Below are 21,640 nucleotides of genomic sequence, written 5' to 3'. Positions count from 1 at the left end.
TATGAACAGCTTCATACAATCCCATACGTTCTATTTTGACACATAGTTACCGCTTAGCGTTTTCGCGTCCGTGCGAACGCTCGCTAAAGGTGCGCTTCCACTGACAGTTTCTACAAAATTATTTAACATTTGTGTCTTATTATACTAACGTTTAAGGGATTTTAAATATCATTAAAATTTAAGAAACCACTTGACCTCAATCTGTATTAATTCTAAAGCGTAAACACACGCTACTTAATAGCATAGGATGTCAGCAATCAAAGCGTATTTTTTTAACAATACTTTCTTTAATAAAAAGCCATACACTTACGACATGCTGTAGGCTATATATTTTTACGCTATTAAACTTAGGTGGTAAATAAATTGGAAAAAATCTTTCATGTGGGAAAGGGACCATAAACTACAAGCTGCCAACATCAAGAAAGCAAGGTTGCCATGGTTGTCATTTGTGCATTTGAATATTGACATTTGCAACTGACAATTTCACAAAAGTAAAAAAATATAATTTTAAGCGGAAGTAGCCGCATGGAAAGAGTTATCTAATAAGAATTTAGAAAAAAAAAATTGTCTCAAATTGCAGTCACATGTTTCACGTAACATAAAAGTTATAAGTAATTAAAAGCATACAATTTATAGAGATAATTTAACCACAAAACTTAAGTGAAAACGCATCTTAAGCTAAGAATATGTTTTTCAAGGCGATTACCACTCACGACTTATAGATTTGTCCGTGCATCGCATTCGCAAGCGCATATTGTTTTGAATTATTCCTCTTCGTAATTGCAAGATATTTGTTTGCATATAGTTATGTACACAAACATGCTACCAACATTATGGACAACATAACATTAGTGCCAACCATTTTGCAAACAGAAGTGGTCACAACAAAGTACAGTCAGATGCAAAAACATAGAGACATTTCCGAAACTTTAGAAACTTGTCAGTTTTCATTTTCAAAAATACTTCTACATATTCATCAAATACTTTTTCTTATGGCATACCAAAACTTACATGCATATGACATCGAAACCATAAGTTTCTGTAGCGTTGTAAATATTTTATTTATGCAGCTGATTGTATATTGCACTTTAAACGCAATACAAATTCAAACTTTGTTTTATTCAGTAGGTAAACGTATCTTATTACTATGACCTTGGAGTTTCTGACACATCTATATATTGAAACTACTCTGAAATTACTGGGCCGATTTTAAATATTCTTTCACCGTTAGAAAGGTAATTTATCTGTGAGTAACATAGGCTACTTATTTTAATTTCAAACGGACGAAATCACGAGAAACAGCCAGTCAGAAACATAAATGTTACTATTTGCAAATTACCCTTTTTCCATCTATAACTTTCATCTAAATAACTATGTCGCGAATGTATTGGACTTCGTAGATAGACAAACTCATACGCCTCAAGTCGTAAATTTGACGGGCTGTAAAACTTTCCATTCGGCAGATAGGATGATGTTCTCGTAATACAAGCGCTTAAGATTATTAAAAAAACTTAAAATATAAATATACTGGGATATCGAAAACATTAATATGAAATTAAATGTGAAAAAATACGATACATTAATTACTAAGACGTTAATATACATGTGGAACTAGCTGTTGCTCGCGACTTCGTCCACTTGAAATTTAACATTATAAAAAGATATAGTGTATGTTACTCAGCGATGACGTAGCTTCTTAATTGTGAAAGATTTTTTTTAAATCGGCCCAGTAGTTTTTGAGTCATTTCAATACATACAAAATACAAATCTTTCCTCTTTATAATATTAGTATAGAAAAGTTAGAAATTTAACTTCATATCTGCCACAAATCATAAAATCAAATTTATTGTAACTTTTAACTAACAATATAAATATTAAACAACCTTTAAAAAGATTTGTATTCAAATGAACAGTCCAAAGTTTGAAATTAAATTCAAGATTACAGGCTCTAAGCTTTATACCACAGATAAGAAAGCAACCTTAAAAATTATATTACACTTTTTAATAAAAATATAACTGTCAAAGTATCAAGAATAAAGTAACATCGTACAAATTCAATAAGCGATTTCGTTGATAGCTAAATGTTTTAAAAGCAAACAACTGTTTTAGCATAAATTTACGCGACGGCAAATTGAAGATGCTCTATCTCACTTCACTTCCGTAGAATAGAGAGGGAAGGAGCATACTTTATTTCATCAACATATCATCAATTCGTGTAGGGAACTTTAGCATTTGATTGGCGTCGGATGACGTCATCATCGTTAAGGACGCGTGAATGTCGGTCAGCGTCGCGTCGAAAAGCTTCTGCTATTCTCGTACCAGACGTGAACACATGCGTGGGTAAACAACATGCTGTTTTGAATAACATTTGCCAAAAAATTGTAGCCGATTAGAGGAGAAATTTATGACTCTTAGTACTAAACACGTTGTCCTACCGGGAAATCTCTAAATAGTATAATGTTTTTTGCACCTTTTATGACAGTGGAATCCCAGGGTTATTTCCTTCTGAGGTTCCACAATAAAGTATAAAAACGTAGTCTCCATGAATTAACCTTTTAATGTTTTCATTTTTAAATTAAATTTCATCTTTATTCAAGTCACATCTGCACATAATTTTTAACGATTAGAATAATTATTCTCTTAAAATAAATTGCGTAATAAATCGAAAAGTTATTGTTGCTTATTAGACAATGAATTAAATCAAAAAGAACAAACTTTAATAAAATATTTCTTTAAAAATTGCTAATAATAATAACAAAGTTCACACAGTTCAGTACTATTCACAACTGTACATTAATCATATAAAATATGACAAGGTAATAACAACGTGTTATAAAATATACATAAAATGAGACAGCACAGACATATCTAATACAAGCAAAAGCAACAATGTATGAAGAAAATTATAACCTAATCGAACCTACATTGCTCACGTAAAGTAATTGCTAAAGGAAAATACTCATTATCAGTACGACACAAAGTCTATAATCGTGCAACTACAATTCAAATGTTTTTAAATTAACACTCAAATTACAAACAAGTAGTTAAATGTCACAACATGGGATAACATCGTTCTTATAAGTTGCTTTTCAATTGGCAATGAGTAAATCTATACATCTATACTATTATAATAAAGCGTAAACACACACTTCTTTGTTGCCTAAGATGTCAGCAATCACAGCATATTTTTGAACAATTCTTTTTTTAATAAAAAGCCCTACACTTACGTCACGCTTTAGGCGCGCATTTTCACGCCATTAAACTTAGGGGGTAAATATTTTTGATAAAAACCCTAATGTGGGAAAGAGACCATAAGTTGCTGCCAACATCAAGGAAGCAACGTTGCCTTGGTATGTCATCATGTCATGTCATTTTGACATTTGCAATTGATCATTTAACACATGTAAACAATAAAATATTCATAATTTAATGCGGATGAAGTGGCACGGGAATAGCTAGTTACTAATGAAATAGAGCATACGCAGAAGAAATAGTTGTAAGAAATATGGATTAAGTTATACTGATTTTTTATACTACTAGCTGTTGCTTTCGACTTTGTCCGCGTGAAATTATAAAAGATACATAACCTGTTACTGATAACGTGGCGTTTTAATGGTGGTATAATTTGTAAAATCAGCCCATTAGTTTTTGAGTTATTACAATACATACAAAAATACATATATTTCTTCTAACATTAATATAAACAAGGCCAGGTTTAAACATACATTTATATGTACGTATCTTGATTAAGATCCATCGGAACTATCTATAGAGCAGAGATTATAAACATTTTTGCAATTAGCTCCGAGCCATTAGTGTGGTCGTTATGTGCCTCAGGTTGCTAACCCCGGTGGGTTAATAGGCGAAGGTACACTTGGCCACCACATGTTTGAAACTGCGTTACCGTTTAACGCATCATAAATTATAGCGGATTCCTAAATATATTGCTGTACTAAAATTTCACCGGCGTATCTTTTAGTAATATGAATCTTTCAGAAGTATCTTTAAGCCCTATTAAATAAACACTTAATAGTTTTTCAAAGACTCCGCAAGAAACTTCTGCAATTTGTGTCTTAAATTGGTTTAATTCCTAACAGCTTTTAACAAAAAATTATGAATAAAAATAACCAATTTTAAATTGATTATCAATTTATTACAGTAAGAGCCTGTCCCACTATTGGCTGACAGAGGCTCAGATAGCGTAAAAATGACGTCACTTAAGGGAACAATAGCCGACATTTCCATCACATACGAGTACACGTTGGATATCAGGCAATTTACAATTTGGTAAGACAGGCCCTAAATGTACTTAGTTTTAATGCAACGTGTTTGTCGCACGTGTCTACATATTAGGGTCCCCTTCCAGCATATCTATATTTAGGATCAACTTAAAGAGGAAATACATTATAGGAACATATGGTATAAACCCTACAGCTGCGATAACCTATCTCCCCTGTCTTTAAAACAAAAGCCACTAAAAATAGTAAACCTCTAGTTACTAGATCACATGGTTTTTCTTTTTGTCATACTAGCTGTTTCCGTGCGGCTTCACCCGCATAAAATTGTGAAAATTTGATTTTATTGTTTACATTTCTCAAAATATCAATAGCAAATATCAAAATGACATGATATGACAAATCTTAATGATCTTGTTTTCATGTTGGCAGCAACTTACGTTCTCTTATTATCCAAAATATTTACCCTCTAAGTTTAATGGCGTGAAAATGTATAGCCTAAAGCATGGCGTAAGCGTAGGGCCTTTTATTAAAAAAGGAATTATTCAAAAATATGCTGTAATTGCTACATCTTAGGCAACAAAGTATTGTGTGTTTACGCTTTATTATAATAGTATAGATTTATACACATCTGGAGTTGTCGACTTATTACAAACAATGGATAATTAGATACAATTATAATATGCATTTAACCGAAAATAAATTAGGAGATTAAACTTAATAAAAAAAGGCCAACGCTGAAAGGTTACCTTTGGTAAAGTTAAACAAAAAATTTAATTTAAAAAGCAATCTTAGTCTAGACTTATTAATAATAATTCTCTTATCTGTAACCTAAAAGTAGGTAATGGACCTAATTTAATCGTCAAAATTTTCAGTGAAATAAAAATGAACTGTGCCCTTCATTAACACGGTTATTGCCGTACTTATGTGTTTGTATTTGCCATTTCTCGCGGTGGTGTCAGAATCAATTCGCGAGTACCCCTGGGGGTTGATAACATGCCGGGCTCGAGGTGACCCCTGCTGAGGTCGCTACCGGTGGGAACGTTTGTGCCACGCCTTTACCTACACATTTATGTAGGCCAGAGTAACTGGAGATAATTATAATCAATAAAACTCAGGAGTACTGCAATGTAGGCACGTAAAACGGGTTGGTAATAGTAATACTTTGAAGGTTGAATATAAATGTTTTGGTGTCCGAAGCCCACAAGAATAAACACAACTTAGTTGCTTGCAGACACAGATTCTCAAATATTATTTCACTCACGGTGGTTTTACAATAGACGGCCGCGATCAAAGGACGTTACATGGGGGTAACTTCGACATTACGTCGCGGTAACATCGAGGTAAATCGGGTACACGACAGAAAGCGCGCCCCGGCTACCCCGCGCTATTAGGGTGGCTTAAAATGAGTGATTCTCATAAATATTTCATTCGAGACCAGTAAATCACCGCCGGGCTGGGCTTGGATTATTAAAATAACCCACTTTCGAGTTTTGTGCGTGCGGATTTTCTCAAGGTATTTTATGTGATTGCGATTTATTTTACTTAATATGTGTTAAGATCTGAAACACGAATGTTTAATTAAATGATTAACTATTTACTAAGGAATGATCTCTGTAATAAAAATTTGAGAATTTATCAAGCAGTCTAACTCACGCCATTGTCTAAAATGCAACAAATCTTAAATTTCCTTAATTCTCACATTAATTGCTTACCAAGGTAGCCAATTTTTTAGCACATTTTTATCTTTTGCAAGACTGGTATCATTAGGACAAAACTATTTCAATAAACAATCTTTAATCACTTAAGCACTACACATCCATCAATCAAAACAAATTCCGTCAAGTCATCGGATTTATTAATAAAAACAAGTTTCCATTTTTTATAACAATACTGCGTGATTGCGTTTACGAAACACGTAAACATTGTTGACGTACGAAGTTGAATGAATGTCAAGGGTGGCACACGCACGCGGCGTATGCCGCTGATTGACAACTAGGGTTGCCGGTTGACAAGAATTGCCGGAAAACGGGGAACAAAGGACAAATTCATGTCAGGACTAATTAAGGAAAGCTTGGTTACAGTACAATAACAGGTTGCTATTACAACTAAGCTAAATAAGACACTGATTAATTTACTAACGTTTGATCAAGTATTCGTTACAAAATTTCTTAGTTCTCAAATTCGTCGACTAGAACAAAATTTGCGTGTCGATAATCGAAGGTGAGGTCGAGAAGTCAATGTCAGTTATTGCCCTTTTTTACTGATGATTTTTAAAAAGGTTTTGTAGGTAACATTGTAAAGACTTATTCATTTGATTTACAAGTGGCCAGTTTCCCAGAATTTAACCATTCTTTAGTTTATGGTTCAATAATTTAATGAAATGCGTTTCCGAACTACGTAACTAGAGTTTTACTCCGTTAAAACTCAGGTCAATCTAACACTAATAAATCACTAGGTAACGATAAAATAAACAGAAACTGCCAGAAACAGCAGCCCAATATTAATCCGCTAACTTCAGCACTGTATTCTCGTCATAAAACGTCGAGACGGTTCGTAATGAGAGTAATAGGTACTATAACGTTGCAAACTGGCTGCGCTTTTTATCCGGTAGCTTATTACTGCACTTGAGGTATAGCAAGGGTTTTTTAAATGGGCCGCTCGCAATTTCGGAGGATTCGCTGGAGGTTCATTTCACGAGCACTAAGTATTGAGGCGGCCATAACTGGCTGAGAGTAAGGTAATTATTAGCATCCATTTAAAAAAAAAACACAGGCAATTTTAATACCAGAGTTTCTATAGCAGCCTAGTTTCTCATTCAATAATACTATTATAAAATACATAACGAATCTCGATGAAATTTTGAACAGATACGGACAATAACAAAACATATAGGCCACTGATAATTATTTTTTTTAATTTCGTGCGGACAAAGTCAGGGACAAAAGCATTTGGAACAATTTAAAATAGATTTCAGGTAAATAAGGCGATTTTAGAAAAAAAAAAGACAAATATAGTAACCATGAGTGATCCATTTCCCTACTGTTATTGTAAATAGTAAATTGAAAAGTGTTCTGATTAATAAACTTAAAGTTCTCGACTTAACAATTACAAGACATTGCTACTTTGTAAGAACAATACTAGAACTTTCTCAAAATTAGCGCGACTGAGACTTGATTACAATAAAGCTAGAATTTAAAGTTATTTATTTAACCTTAACAAAAAGCACAAAATGTGTACAATCCTTAACTTCGACAGCTGTTGCAAAATCTATTGAATTTATGTTATATTTCAATAGAAGATGCCACGTTAAAAAGCAGGTAAATATAGTACAAAAGACGGTCATATGTCAAAGGGATAAAAATACTCTAACCCTTTTTATTATTAAAACAGAAAGAAAAATATATACACAAAAATATTCTATGTTTATCTATACTAATATTAAAAGGAAAGATTTGTATTTGAAATAACTCAAAAACTACTGGACCGATTTTAGAAATCCTTCCACCGTTAGATAGATAATTTATCTGTGAGTAACATACGCTATTTTTTTTTTCACGCGGACAAAGTCGCGAGCAACAGCTAGTTTTATAAATTGATGTTTCATGTTCCGTGAAATATCTCGTACTCATATCACTTTCTTGTATTTATTTCATTTACTCTATATCTTACATAGAACACAATAAACTAGAAAAAAAATTACTCGGTAACATTTTGACCGCAAAGTTAAAGTGGAGTATTATTACTTAAAGTACTATTAAAGTACAGTTATTATTAACTGTAAATAATATGGTTAATTTTTAACACTGGTGAAACAAAATGAATTACATATAGTAATAAAAAGATAAAAACAAAATTTATAAAGCCCCAACACTAAAAGCCGAACGCGCTATACGAACAAAGTCCTCATTGAATTGACTTTGAATGGAGCAGTTTGTACGAAATTAAATTCCCGCTGAGGTAAGATCTTAGAATATTACAAGAGATTCTGACCCACTTTAGAAAGCACGAATACAAAGTCGCAGTATATGAATAACATAAGTTTATTATAAAACCAACATTCGCCTGCGACTCCGTCCGCGTAGAATGAAAAAAAAACAAAAGTGAATAGCATATGTGTTCTTCCAGACTATCTTCTACATCTATTCCAAGTCTCATCGAAATCCGTTTAGCCGTTTAGGCTACAAACTCTAACAAACATCCCTCCATCCATCCATCTAAACTTTCACAATTATAGTTTCAATAAGATTTACACAAATTTAATTATAAAAGCCATTTGTTTTAAATAAAACAATCTACAACTTTTAACACTTTCAATGCCACAACTATTTCTGGGTGTAAAAGTAAACACGAGATAATTGATGACCAAATCGTCACCTAATAAAATTATTATGTAATCTATACTATGATATGTAATCTATACTATATTATAAAGAGGAAAGTTGTTTATTCTTGTATGTATTGAATTAATTCAAAAACTACTGCTCCGATTTCTGTAACCATTAGAAAGTTACACTATCGCTGAATTTTTAAATTTTACGAGGGCAAAGTGGAGAGCAGCAGCTTGTTTTATATAAATAAAAAACAAAAAAAAAACAGTGAAAATTTTGAATTTCGAACAAAATTAAAAGTAATCGTTTACTATTATAAATAAAACATTATTCTCATTTAACATTATTGATAGATACAATAGCCGATCTAGTTTCATGTCATAATATTTTACCTAAATTCATTGTTTAGTGCGAGACGATGGTTCTTTTATCTGCGGCCTTTTAGCGTGGGACCGAGCGGCTTGTTATTTCAGCATTTAACATATCGACGTTAAATGAAGACGAGTCGTTAAATAAGCGATGCCATATTAAAATATTTCACAGACACGTACTTATGAGATGGCTTATTTAATTTTAAATCTGTAATCTATACTATTATAATAAAAGCGTAAATACACACATCTTTGTTGCCTAAGATGTCAGCAATCACAGCATATTTTTGAATAATTCTATTTTTAATAAAACCCCTACACTTATGTCACGCTTTAGGCTATATATTTTCACGCCATTAAACTTAGGGGGTAAATATTTTGGATAAAAACCCTAATGTGGGAAAGAGACCATAAGTTGCTGCCAACATAAAGGAAGCAAGGTTGCCATCGTCATGTCATTTTGACATTTGCAATTGATAATTTGACACATGTAAACAATAAAATAAAATTTTCATAATTTTATGCGGATGAAGTCGCACGGGAACAGCTAGTTCAAACATATTTTCTCGTTAACTTAATCAATACTCTAGTTTAAAAAACCCAATCTCGTAACAGAATTCAATATTACTAGATAAAAACCCTGTTTACGAGTGAACAACTCCCTATATACATTCAAATCTTTACACAATAAATACATCATTAAATCATCTGCATTGCAAAAAAAGACAAGCCAACTACTGTGTAATATATCTTGGATAAGAAATTATGTGCACACAAACCCAAGATTCCCGTGAAGTCGTTTATCATTACCACTCATCAAGCGGCTACGGAATGCCCACACGCACACAAATACATCACCCACACATACATAAACGTAGTTACTAGTTTAATTGTGTGTGTCTCGTAATCGTTAAAGGAATTAAGCGGAGCGTTCACATGTCAAATCGGAATATCGTCCGCTCTAGGCCGCTCTGTATATTCGCAATAGCTGTCTTTCAACCATAACGTATGCTAATTGTGTTTAAATATTCACAACAAGTTAACGCTTGCACAAACTATATCTATCTGTAATACTCTTCTAAAATACACGAAGCCAAACCATTAATCATAGGTAGGAATTCAACTTGAACTAATTACTTCGACATAATAAAGGGAATCTTATCGCGTGTTTATTAAAAAAATTCCCCCTAAAATTTAACAGGAAAGCTACGTTTAGTGTTCTCCGCGATAGCATTGAAATAACTCAGGTCGCGTGAAGCGGTGGTGAGCAAATAAGGCGTCCGGCGTCAGCGACGGAGGGCCGATAAGACCCCGGTGTGACGTGCTAACGGTCGGCAGCGCTAGGGTCAACATATTGATGTTTATTGCCGGATATGTTGCAGGTATTATGGAATGCCTTTAGATAAAATCACGTAAAAGACGGTATTGGAGTGTTTCCAAACAGAAATAGATATAATTTTGATACGCCATACTTTAAATCAACCTTATTTTAAGTTGACTTATTCTAACCACAAGTTTATACTGTCGAAATGCACATAAACATTAGCTTTAAGGACAAAAGGTAGTGTACTAATTATGTTCAAGGGAAATTCTCAGTAATATCAAAACATGGTCACCCTTGCACTCTCGCCTGAAAAATGGTCATAAGTCAAAACGCCATCGACCGTTGCGCTTTATAATTTTTTTGCACGAAATTATTCTAGTAAGCACATTAAATGTACAATCGAATAACTGAATTTTAGGGGCTATGTGTTCTTTCAGACTATCCTCTACACATAATTCAAATTTCATCAAGATCCGTTCAGCAGTTTAGGCTACTAACTGTAACAAACATCCATCTAAACTTTCGCTTTTATTGATAATAACATTCGAACTAATCGACAGTATGTCACAATTCATAAAAAAAAATACAATTTCTCTGATTTCTCTTACAATAATCAGCATTTACACATTACACGATACATTTCTCAGCGGGTGATGTGACAGGTTACGCGCGTTAAGGACAGGCCAGCGAACATGTCTCATACACGACATAAACAAGGCCACAGCTGATTGACGGAAAAACCGACAAACCTCCGCGGGGCGTACTCTACATACACGTGTTCACTTAAGTTTCTACTGAAACAACCAATTGTTATTTTAGTTACAAGAACTATAAAAGAGATGGGTTGTGTCTTTAGGCAGTGGAGGCTCAAGTAAAATAATCGCTTAGAAACAAAGTACGATAGATCAAATGAAATATAATCGATAGATTGGGTGGAATAATGACCTAGAAGGACCCTTTTCTTTATCGGTCTTATGGTAAAGTTCACTTTCAACACATTCTGTAGTGCTTAATTTATTTGAATAGTAAAAAAAAGTCCAAAACTACAAAGCAATATAAACTTCTATTCAAATCAGTATTAACAAACACACTTGTTAATCTTACAAAGCCTATCTATTACGTCCGGTCGTTAAGTGAGATAGCGAGGAGGCCGCAAAGTTCACAGGACTATTTGCTGACCACGCATAGTCTACTTAGCGGATTAACCCTCGACTAAAAGCTAGCTTCGGGCATTCATTTAAACTTTCAAAGGATTACTTCCTAATGGGAATTTAGACTGGACTATTCAACGATTATGGAAAACTAGCTATCGCCCGCGACTCCATCAGCGCGAAATTAAAAAAAATAGAAGCTTTAATTCTTAAAGATTACGTTCTACATCTATGTCCAACTTCAACGAGATCCATTGAGTTGTTCTGGAGATAACTAGTAACAAACCTCTACCCATCTGTCTAAAATTTCGCATTTATAATATTAGTAAGACTTAGAAACAAAAAGCGTTTCGATAGTGGTTACCACAAATATAATATAGCTTTAAATAATACAATAGCTATTCTATCAAACATTTAGATCAAGCCAGAGTTTTTTATTTTAATTAAGCTTTGATTGGTCGAGTGAATAATCATATAGAGTCGGCAGCCTCTTAACGCCGTGTCTTACAATTATTTACTCTGTGTTGAGTATCATTATTGCCACTTTTATAGGGGCAGCGCTTTATGGCGGTATCCGCCGGCGACCGTTAATCTCTTTTATTATATTATCTTAATACAATATTGCTGTATTACAAACCTTTTGTTAAATGTTTCATTGATTCAAAAACAATACCACTTACCACAAATAATGTGAAAAAAATACTCAAATCTCCGCATCTTTACTTTACAAAAAAATATTCTATTCACACCCTTATGTGCATTAGTCATCTTTAGCCTAAAATTACGAAAAATTTTAGATGAAAAACATGAACATCTGAGGCCTATTTTTCCACACAAAGATAAATATCATAGTTCCAAAGTTTCTCGATAATCAATCGATACTGTAAAATATCGATACTGACATCAATACATCGATATTGTGCCAACCCTAAAAGACAGCGGGCTATCTACAGTACCGGTGGGCGGGACACGAACTGGATGCGGGTAAAAAACTGCCGGCACGAGCTCCCTCAAATTATATTACCTCGGACTGCTTGTTTGCAGCGCTCCGCTTTTCCAGTTACAATAATGGCATTAACCACTTAACTTTGAAGCTTCAATATAAACGATTTGATTTACGAAATATCCTACTGTTAAGTTAGGTTGTACATCATCGTTATCAACTTGCTCTCGTCTCTACGGAATGTCGGCACAATATGTGCTGCTCTTCCATACATCTTTATCAGCCGTCTAATCTGAATTCACTACCTTCTTAAGCATATCCTCTTTCACGCAATCCATACATACTTTCTTCGGTCTTCCCCTACACCTGTAGCCATCCACATTAAATCTTAACACTTTCTGGCTTATGTCATCATGTTCCTCCTTATCCTTCTCCCGTAGAGTCGGCGCAACAGGTTTTCGTCATCCACATAACTCTACCATATGTCATCTCAGTCCCTTCACTTACCGGTGTACCCTTCCACACTCATAACTAACGTTCTCCTTGTAACATGCGATTCATTCCTCCTTATAATATGCCCATAAAATTATATACAGCAAGTGCCTTGCCCTGAAATATACTAAAAACGTGACTGATTAAAAACAGTAGAAATAACGAAATGTTAAAAGACGAACGGCGAGAATATCCGATGTCTTTAGACACCTGAAGTCGAACCACGCCACACCGCCCCCGGCAGCTCGCGAATCAAATAACTTGGCCGCTTTTGTTATGTTAATGCCTCGTCGAAATTATCCGTTCCCCGCATAATCCTCAAACAAATAAAAAAAGTTCGCATCGCCACATAAAACCTCGCTTTTATTATCTACTCCACCTGAAATCTATACCCTTCGCCGCTTTTACGTGAATAATAAACTTAAGAAACTTCTACGAAGATCCTATTACTTGGCAGATTTTAAATGAAACTTTGTTTTACCAATCAAACAAAAAGCTTGTATCGGTATCAAAAATACGTGAATTTCCACTAACAATATGGTTATACTAAAACATTGATGTGTCTGTTCTTTAAAAGACAATTACATTGCTAAAAACATCTTTTTAATCAAGTATTTTGGGATTGAAAATCCACAGGAACACATATCGATGTAACAACAGATTTAGAAAACTATTTCTTATGGACCAATTTCAAAAATCTTCCCCCATTGAAAAGCTACATAACCACTAAGTAACAAAGGCAATTTTCTCTTTTTTTTTTTTAATTCTATGCGGACGAAGTCGCAAGCAACAGCTAGTCATGCTCAAACTTCTATGACTACAAATTTGAATCTAAATCTATCATGTAGTCTAATTTGTATTTATAAAGCACCCTCTAAGGGCTCATTGAGAGTGTCGTGTCGTCTCCCTCACACCCCTGTCTTCAGCGCGGGCAAATCCGAACAAAATTAAATCGAATTTCTACCCGAACGAGTCGAAGAATCTTGGGGGCCCTTTGAGAATGGAATGTCCGTTATTCGAGACACGATCAAACGGATTGGCGTATCGATACATGCGTATAGATAACGTTAGCCAATTAAACTATATACGATATGTACAATTAAGTAGAATTGAAATAAGGTGTATTTTGGTCTGGCAATTTGCAGCGAAAACAGAGTGACAGTTTGACAGATTTCCATGTTCATTGTTCTAATTCATAATAGTTATTAACATATTGCTTAAAAACATCTTTGATTTGAACTTAAATTAGGTCATTTATTTAATGTGAACCTTTTAAGTTTGGCCCGTAATCATTTCACAAGTTTACAGTTAATATTGTTTCAAGCTTTATTAAGGCAACAGATTAAATACTTTTTTAAATTGTTCTGTCAATGTAATCTCACAATAACAACGGAAAGATTTGATTGTTCGTTTGTATATAGACATTGAAACTACTGAACCGACTTGAAAAAATCTTTTGCCATTACCACTGACTCTTTTTTTTACGACTTAAAAAGTCCTAAAGGAAAGATTAATACCGTTACCAAAATTAACAGTTTATATTACAGACGTTTAATTAAAATATGTTCATAAGAGTCCTCCTATTAAATTTTGAGAGGCGCACCGAAATTGTTATGCAATAAAACGAAGAGGATTCTTGTTAGAGTAACAACTTTCGTAACATTTTAGTCTCAAAAAAATGTCATTCGACAAAAGATTAACGTTTTAAAATACCTTAATCAAGCTAAATTTTATTTACCGTACAACATAACTATAGTTTATTTTACAAAATTACTACCCTTTGTAGATAAATGAGAGATGGAAAACATTTTGATACATATTAATACAAACAAAAAAAAACCACACATTTTTGCCTAAATGCCTCCTTTCAGACTACGTCTCTACCTGTGCCTAGTTTCATTCACCTCCGTTCAGACTTTACGGAACTGGTAACAAATGAATATGTGAACGAAACGAATGACAATTTTCTGTGAGTATTTCTGTAGTCAAACGATTAAAAGTGACGTTGTATTACTCACATGGCGCGGGGCTGGGGGGCTCAGCACAGATGCCGATGGATTTGCTGGGGTCGTCGAGCAGCGTCTGTGCGATCTGGTAGTCGCCGAGTTTGATCTGGATCTGCTGGCTCACGCGGTCCCGGTTGCCCACAACCTACAAACAAAATGAATACTTAATGTAGTATATGGCAACACTGTTGTCTACAGTCGGCATATGACAACAAGACAGTCCTATCCGAGCCACCGACGGGAACGGACGTCATACATTTAAGATAGAGAATTTAAGTTACATTTTATTTGACTGGCTCTGCCCAAGAAATAGAGTCAAAAACACATGATTCTAAATACAATGTCCCTAGATGTGCTTGGAAAATATACTGTTGAGGGCGTAAGGCAGAACTTCCGTTGAAACAAATTCAATCGACGATAAAAATTTTAATTTTCTTCAATTACTCTATATTTACTTAGACTGTTTCATGAATTTAATTCAAATAAAACCATATTTAATAAAAAAAATACACATAACAACTTCATCTGTACACCATTGTTAATCAACACGCAACACTCGCATATTTATATACGACAGTAAAAAACTACAGTATCAGAGTACAAAATAATACCTTCTCTTTGTTCTCGTATAAAAAAACATGAAATGAAAGCGCATATTCATATAGACTTTGTTCTGCAGCTGTAACAGTAGCGAATGAGAGATTCGTTAAGTCCCGAGCGGCGAGCGCGGTTTTCACATCCCCCTAGCACACTGCCGCCAATCCAAAACGGACACAAAATGAAACAAAACACTACCAACTAAGCGAATTGTGAAAAAGTACTACTGATGGCCGGTTTCCCAGCTACTTTGAACTATTCGGCAGTGTTATTGGTTCAACTACCTCATGACACGTGTCCGAACGTAACTTGCGTTTTACACCTAGATAACTTGGTTGAACACAGCATAAGTAGGTTAATTATGTAGTATCGTATATATATATCTTATAATATCTTTGTCGTTGATGACGTGACGTCACGTCTTGATCACTTTGCGTAACAAAAGCGAAATCCAAATTCAAGCAAAATCAAGATGCAATTATATTTCGCGATGAGGTCGATGTTGACAGAATTCTGTAACTAATTCTGCTATCACAGTTTGTTCCTTATTCAACGCGGTTCTTGGCATGATTATTCGGTTCAAACTGAACATTGCGGAGCGAAATTCTTTCGAATTTTTCCGTTACACTCTGCTTTCTTACGTCAGTGTGACAGGGGCGTAAGTCCCGGCGGCGAGCGTGGTTACTACGTCAAACATTCACGATTCACGTAATGTATTTGCCGTCCACAAACTAGTGTAATAACGTGACGTGCAATGTGTCTGGAAATTATCGCTATGATGTAATGCTTAGCGCTAATTGTAACTTCAGCTGCTAGACTCAATATTACGTTACTTCACTAGACAGTGAAAATTTTAGACGTATGCTTACAAAATAATGAAAATCTTAAAACATTAAGACAGCCGTAACAAAATTGATATAATATGGTAATTAAGATTATTATCTGAATAAATAAATAAACAAATATTTTCTGCACATCGCAAAACCATATGTTGTAAACAATTACACTCTTTGCTTGATATTTAAAAAAACATTTCATCGTCTGACAATTAACGAATGGTCAAATAAAAACGCGTTAAATGGACTTGTTTTTCTTATCACTAGTAACGTCATAACCTATTTATATTTTACATACTTCGTCTAATTGGCAATAAACAAGGCGAGCAACACATTAAAACACGTGAACGACTTACACACATGCGCATTGCTCGACGTCGCGTCGTTTAATGAAGCTCGCTGGAGAACTACGACCAGACATTTAATCGTTTAATTACTAGTTTCATGACATTGGAAAGATACGTTCGTTTACAATTTAAATGTATGAAAACTATTCATGGAAACAATACTAACAGAAGTTAATTACCAAATGTCTTATGACTTTATAGATGATTAGCTCTTTCCGTGCAGCTTCATCCAAATAAACACTTCATTACAGTTTTACAGCTGTGAAATTTTCAATTGCAAATTCCAAAATTCAAATGCACAAATGACAACCAAGGCAAGCTTGCTTCATGTTGGCAATTTGTAGTTTATGGTTCCTAACGCACATGTAGGTTTTCCAATTTATATACCCCTAAGTTTAATAGTGTGAAAATATATATCCTAAAGTGTGTCGTAAGTAGGGCTGTTATTAAAAAAGGTATTATTCAATAATATGCTGTGATTGCAGACATTCTACGTCACGAAGTAGTGTTTTTACGCTTTGTTATATTAGTATACATAGATAACATTTAAAGGCAGTTTACATACGAAGTTTGTTGATCAAAACGGTAATAACCATTTGCGAATTTTCCCGCGAAAATATAAATCATACAAACATTAATTAATATATTTATTCAATGGACAATTCATCATTATCAAATTCTTAAATCGCACAAATGTCTTCTATTTCATAACACAAATTCGCTTTATATTTTTCTTTTATAACGCCATTGCAAATATCACGCATAGCTTTTAGTTACATTTCAAACACGTCTCGAATACAACTTCCGAGTATGAAGATATTAATACATTCTCGTACTAAATTCTATTTGAAATATAAATATATCTGACACGATATTGCAGTATCGAAGTTAAAATCATATTGTAGAAAAAGATACAGTAATCAATGTTGACTGTAGTTTTATTATTGTAAATTTTTATCGAACTACTAACCTTGGTTTGTCATTACTTTTGCAAAATTTGATGGTTTCATTGTAAAATATATTCAATTGTAGAGGTTTCCTTATACACTACCAATTGCGACCTACATATGTATATATTAGTAAACATCTGTTTGATGCAAGGTCGGGCGCATCGCACGCGGGTGTAGGCCCGAATTTAACACGCCAAACTCCAATAGGGATGTCTATAAAATATCGATATAATTAAAAAAAATTTAAAACGACTTGTCACTCAATTCAATAACGTGATAAATTCCATAAGTTAAAAATGTAATAGCTGTCGTTATTAACAGTCGGTTTAAAAAAATAGAAAGAAGCTGTCCAATGTACCAAATAGTTCCATTACCAACTCCTGTACTAAAATGACTTGACAGCTACTGTCATTGCATTCTCCCCTAATATGCAAAAGCTATGTACTCATTATATATACCCATTCGATTAGTGTTTAATTTCGATTTTTAACATCGATTTCACCTATCGATGTCGATGAGGAAAATTTTACGAAATCGGTCATTGTGTTGCTGCAACATACTGATGAATCACACGTCGCGGCGCCGACTACGTATCGTGAACCCTGACTGTGTATGACTAATACTTATGACCAATAATAAGGTTATGCCAACGTTAATACTGCTGCCACTACATATAGACAACAGTATTTTAAAAAAAATCTCAAGTGACAATACGCTTGTGAACGTAAGAATACAAATAAAACACTTCACTTATCAAAATTAGTTCATTTGGTCAAAATGATCAGTCTATATTGACTATTTGTATTATACTGTTAACACTGGCCACCGACAAAAGAAGAATTAAAAATGTAATAAAAAGTAAAGTACGATTTGAGGTGTAAAACAAATGCAAGATGTGACATAAAGAAAACAAGAACGTAAAATGTGAGGTCGTGAAATAATTTGTATATATTATGTAAAAAATATTAATAAACAAGTAATAAAAGCTAGATGGTACTAGTTTACATTTATTCCCAAAACACTATACTAGTACATACAAACGCGAGAAAAACGTTTGCGTTTTGAGTCATCCAGATATTAGAAAAAAATATAGTTTAGCTTACTGCTAACATCAAACCATGGCTTATTGTTACCCATAACGAGCAAGTAATCAATGTTTTTCTCTAGGTAAAGATTTAGTTTATTATGCAGATGCTTACGTTCATATGAAAAAGCTTGCCCAATCACAATCTATTTTAGATCGTGCAGTCGTAGTCATACGCGTCATTAGACACGACGCCAGATTCAAATCAAGGTTTCGCGTGTTTACATTTTTAATAAATACGTCTTTCCATAAACGTATCAAAATATCAATAAATATATTTTACATCTTAAACTTACTTACTATCTGAACTGAGACTTGACAACCCAAGGACGTTGCATTATATATTGACTAAAATCACTAATCTGTCTAAAATATGTTTTAACATCTTTGCTTCGATTGTATCAATTTAACCGATTTCAGATCGCGATATCAATCTAAAAACAATCTATTTTGAAGCAATTGAATCAGTTTTTAATCCATTTTTATATAATAATTTTGAGTTCGATCTTTAGGATCGAATATTGATTTCGGTCGTATGTAATAAATCTGGTGTGCCACGCCCTATCAATGTCAATGGCCCTTTGACAGCGGGGCGCCGCATAGCACAGGGTTGCCAGTGCCAGGTGACCGATATTTCAGCCAGACATACGCATTTCAAAAGGGTCTATGTTGTGTTCAAGGGTATTTGTTACACTAAATCGATTACAGAGCCAAGTTACACGTAACTAGCTATTGCCTGCGGCTTCGTCCACGTGAAATAAAAAATGATAAAAACATTGCATACATTACTAACTGATAACGTAGCTTCGTTAGTTGCAAGAATTTTTTAAATCAGTCCAGTAGTTTTTGAGTTATTTAATAATCTACAAATACAAATCTTTCTGCTTTATAATAATAGTATAAAAGTATAGATATAGAAATAGAGAGAGGCAATAATGGGTCGCTAAGATGTAAGTGTAAATTCATCATACTATATATGACTGGGGACTTATCGCCTTTTATTACGGTCGACAAATGGAATGGAAAAAAAAACGGTACAAATATTCAATTAAAAGATACCATATGAAATATATAATAGTATTACCAAAGTTAAAGTAAATAAATGTTATAAACACAAGGATATTACAACAATAAGAGTTAAGAGGGTTCAAAGCCCTCGCGGAGTCCGCAATAAAAATCCGAAAGACAGGCGAGGGTGACTTAACAAAGAGTAATGTTAAACAGACGTAAGTAACAAATAGGAATTGCAACAGGAAAACATAAAATTAAACCGAAATCAACGTTAAATATAGTTTTGTCAAAACATAAGGAAAACAGGCAGTTATTTAAGCATTCAGGATAAATATTGTACATTTTACTTATCTTTCCGTTAGGAAAATTCTACTTTTCCTTTAATAAAGAATAAAAAAAATATTCTCATAAGATACAGATTTCTTTCACTTACGACTAATTAATTAGTCGACTCAGTCCAACTCGGGTGGAAGTATCGCTAGACTTAAAAACTAGGTAATTATAAAATTAGTTAAGCAAAAAGCAAAAGATCAGTTTACATCAATAAGTAACTTTACGCTAAGAGCTTTTTCCAAGAAAGTTTGCAAGTGCAGCAAAAAACTTCGACAATCTTAAGTTATTCAAGATATTAAATTCAATATATCATTTGTGTGAGTACTCTTTAAATAAACAATAAGTAGGCAAAAAAAAATAATTCCTAAAAGAAGAATTTCGTCAAAAATACTTCAAGTTTTATTTAATAAATATTCAACAAATCTATATATTAACAGACAATCTCATTACTATCAGAGTGCGATGTCGAACGGCGTGAAGTAAAGATGGGTGCTTCAAACAATACAATAACGGAGGCATACTTTCCTCGGATGCCAGGGTAGGGGGCTGTGGCTGGGGGAGGGGGTGCGGGGTACGGAGGAGGTGACGCGGGAGAGGTAGGGCGCGCGTCTAGACGTCGCGTTTGCTCAGAACACTACAATACGGTATTTGTATTGTGGCCTCATTGCGCGGCGACTGAGCGATTCTGGCTTATCGTTCCCTCTCTGATTAATGACCAGCTAAGTCTACTTTAATTTGGGGCCTTTTAAAATATACCGAATTACTAAAACGTTTTCGAGGTTGCCACAGATTTATGAATGAGGATTACTTTATTTTATTAAACCGTTAAAGTAATTAGATAATCCCTTCCAATGACATAGATAAAATGAGTTAGATAATTATTAAAACATTATTATTTCATCTACCTACCTAACCTTTTGTTAATTAAAACACATATTTCAATTATTCTTATCATCATCAGCTCACTATACGTCCCCACCGAGGGGCCCTAATAAGGGCTGACTAGGCCATAGACAACCATGCTGGCCAAGTGCGGGTTGGTCGATTTCACACATGATTTCCTTCACCGTAAGAACGTCGGGTAAATTATGTACATATGAAATTCGAAAAATAGAAATTGACATTGGTACACGGCGGGATTCGAACCCATGACCTGTAGATTACAAATCAAGTGTTCAAACCACTGAGCCACCGACACTCTATTATTCTAATATAGCAGAAATATTAAACCGTATAAAAAAAACCTGGGAAAAAATAAGTGAGGAGAAACTACATAATGGACAATCAGGTTACAGTTAATTTAAGACCAGTCCTTTATCATAATCACAAATGAAATAAGCATAACGTCAATCAAGAGATAAATCTTCAGTAATATTATCGCACACCCTACGTGAAGACAATCAACAAACTCAACAAATCCGCTCCAACTCCAAACTCAATTTCAAACAATCGCAGAGGTAATGAAACTGACGATTCGAATCGAGGTATTGATTGCCGAAAACACGCGAACGAAATTGACTAACTTCGCAGAAAACATTTTGAAAACCGCCTATACAAAAACGCATACAATTTTTATATGTAACTAGCTTTCGCCCGCGACTGTCAGCGTGGGATTAAAAAAAAAAGTAA

General features: G+C 34.0%; 1 protein-coding gene across 1 annotated transcript in view; it reads right to left on the bottom strand.

Moving 5' to 3' along the window:
* The window catches only part of LOC106111118 (AF4/FMR2 family member 3-like), a 57,773-nt gene extending 42,662 nt beyond the window's left edge, over window positions 1–15,111 (bottom strand). Inside the window, exons 1-2 of the mRNA XM_013293096.1 lie at window positions 15,103–15,111; window positions 14,866–14,998 (exon numbers count right to left, since the gene is read on the bottom strand). Of these exons, the coding sequence (XP_013148550.1) occupies window positions 14,866–14,998; window positions 15,103–15,111 (142 nt within the window). The remainder of the gene's footprint in view (window positions 1–14,865; window positions 14,999–15,102) is intronic.
* Between the last annotated feature and the right edge of the window lie 6,529 nt (window positions 15,112–21,640).

Source organism: Papilio polytes, unplaced genomic scaffold (genome assembly GCF_000836215.1).
Source record: "Papilio polytes unplaced genomic scaffold, Ppol_1.0 DF824382.1, whole genome shotgun sequence".
NCBI lineage: Eukaryota > Metazoa > Arthropoda > Insecta > Lepidoptera > Papilionidae > Papilio > Papilio polytes.
Note: the sequence above shows the minus strand (reverse complement) of the source record. Positions and strands in the feature narration are given on the sequence as shown.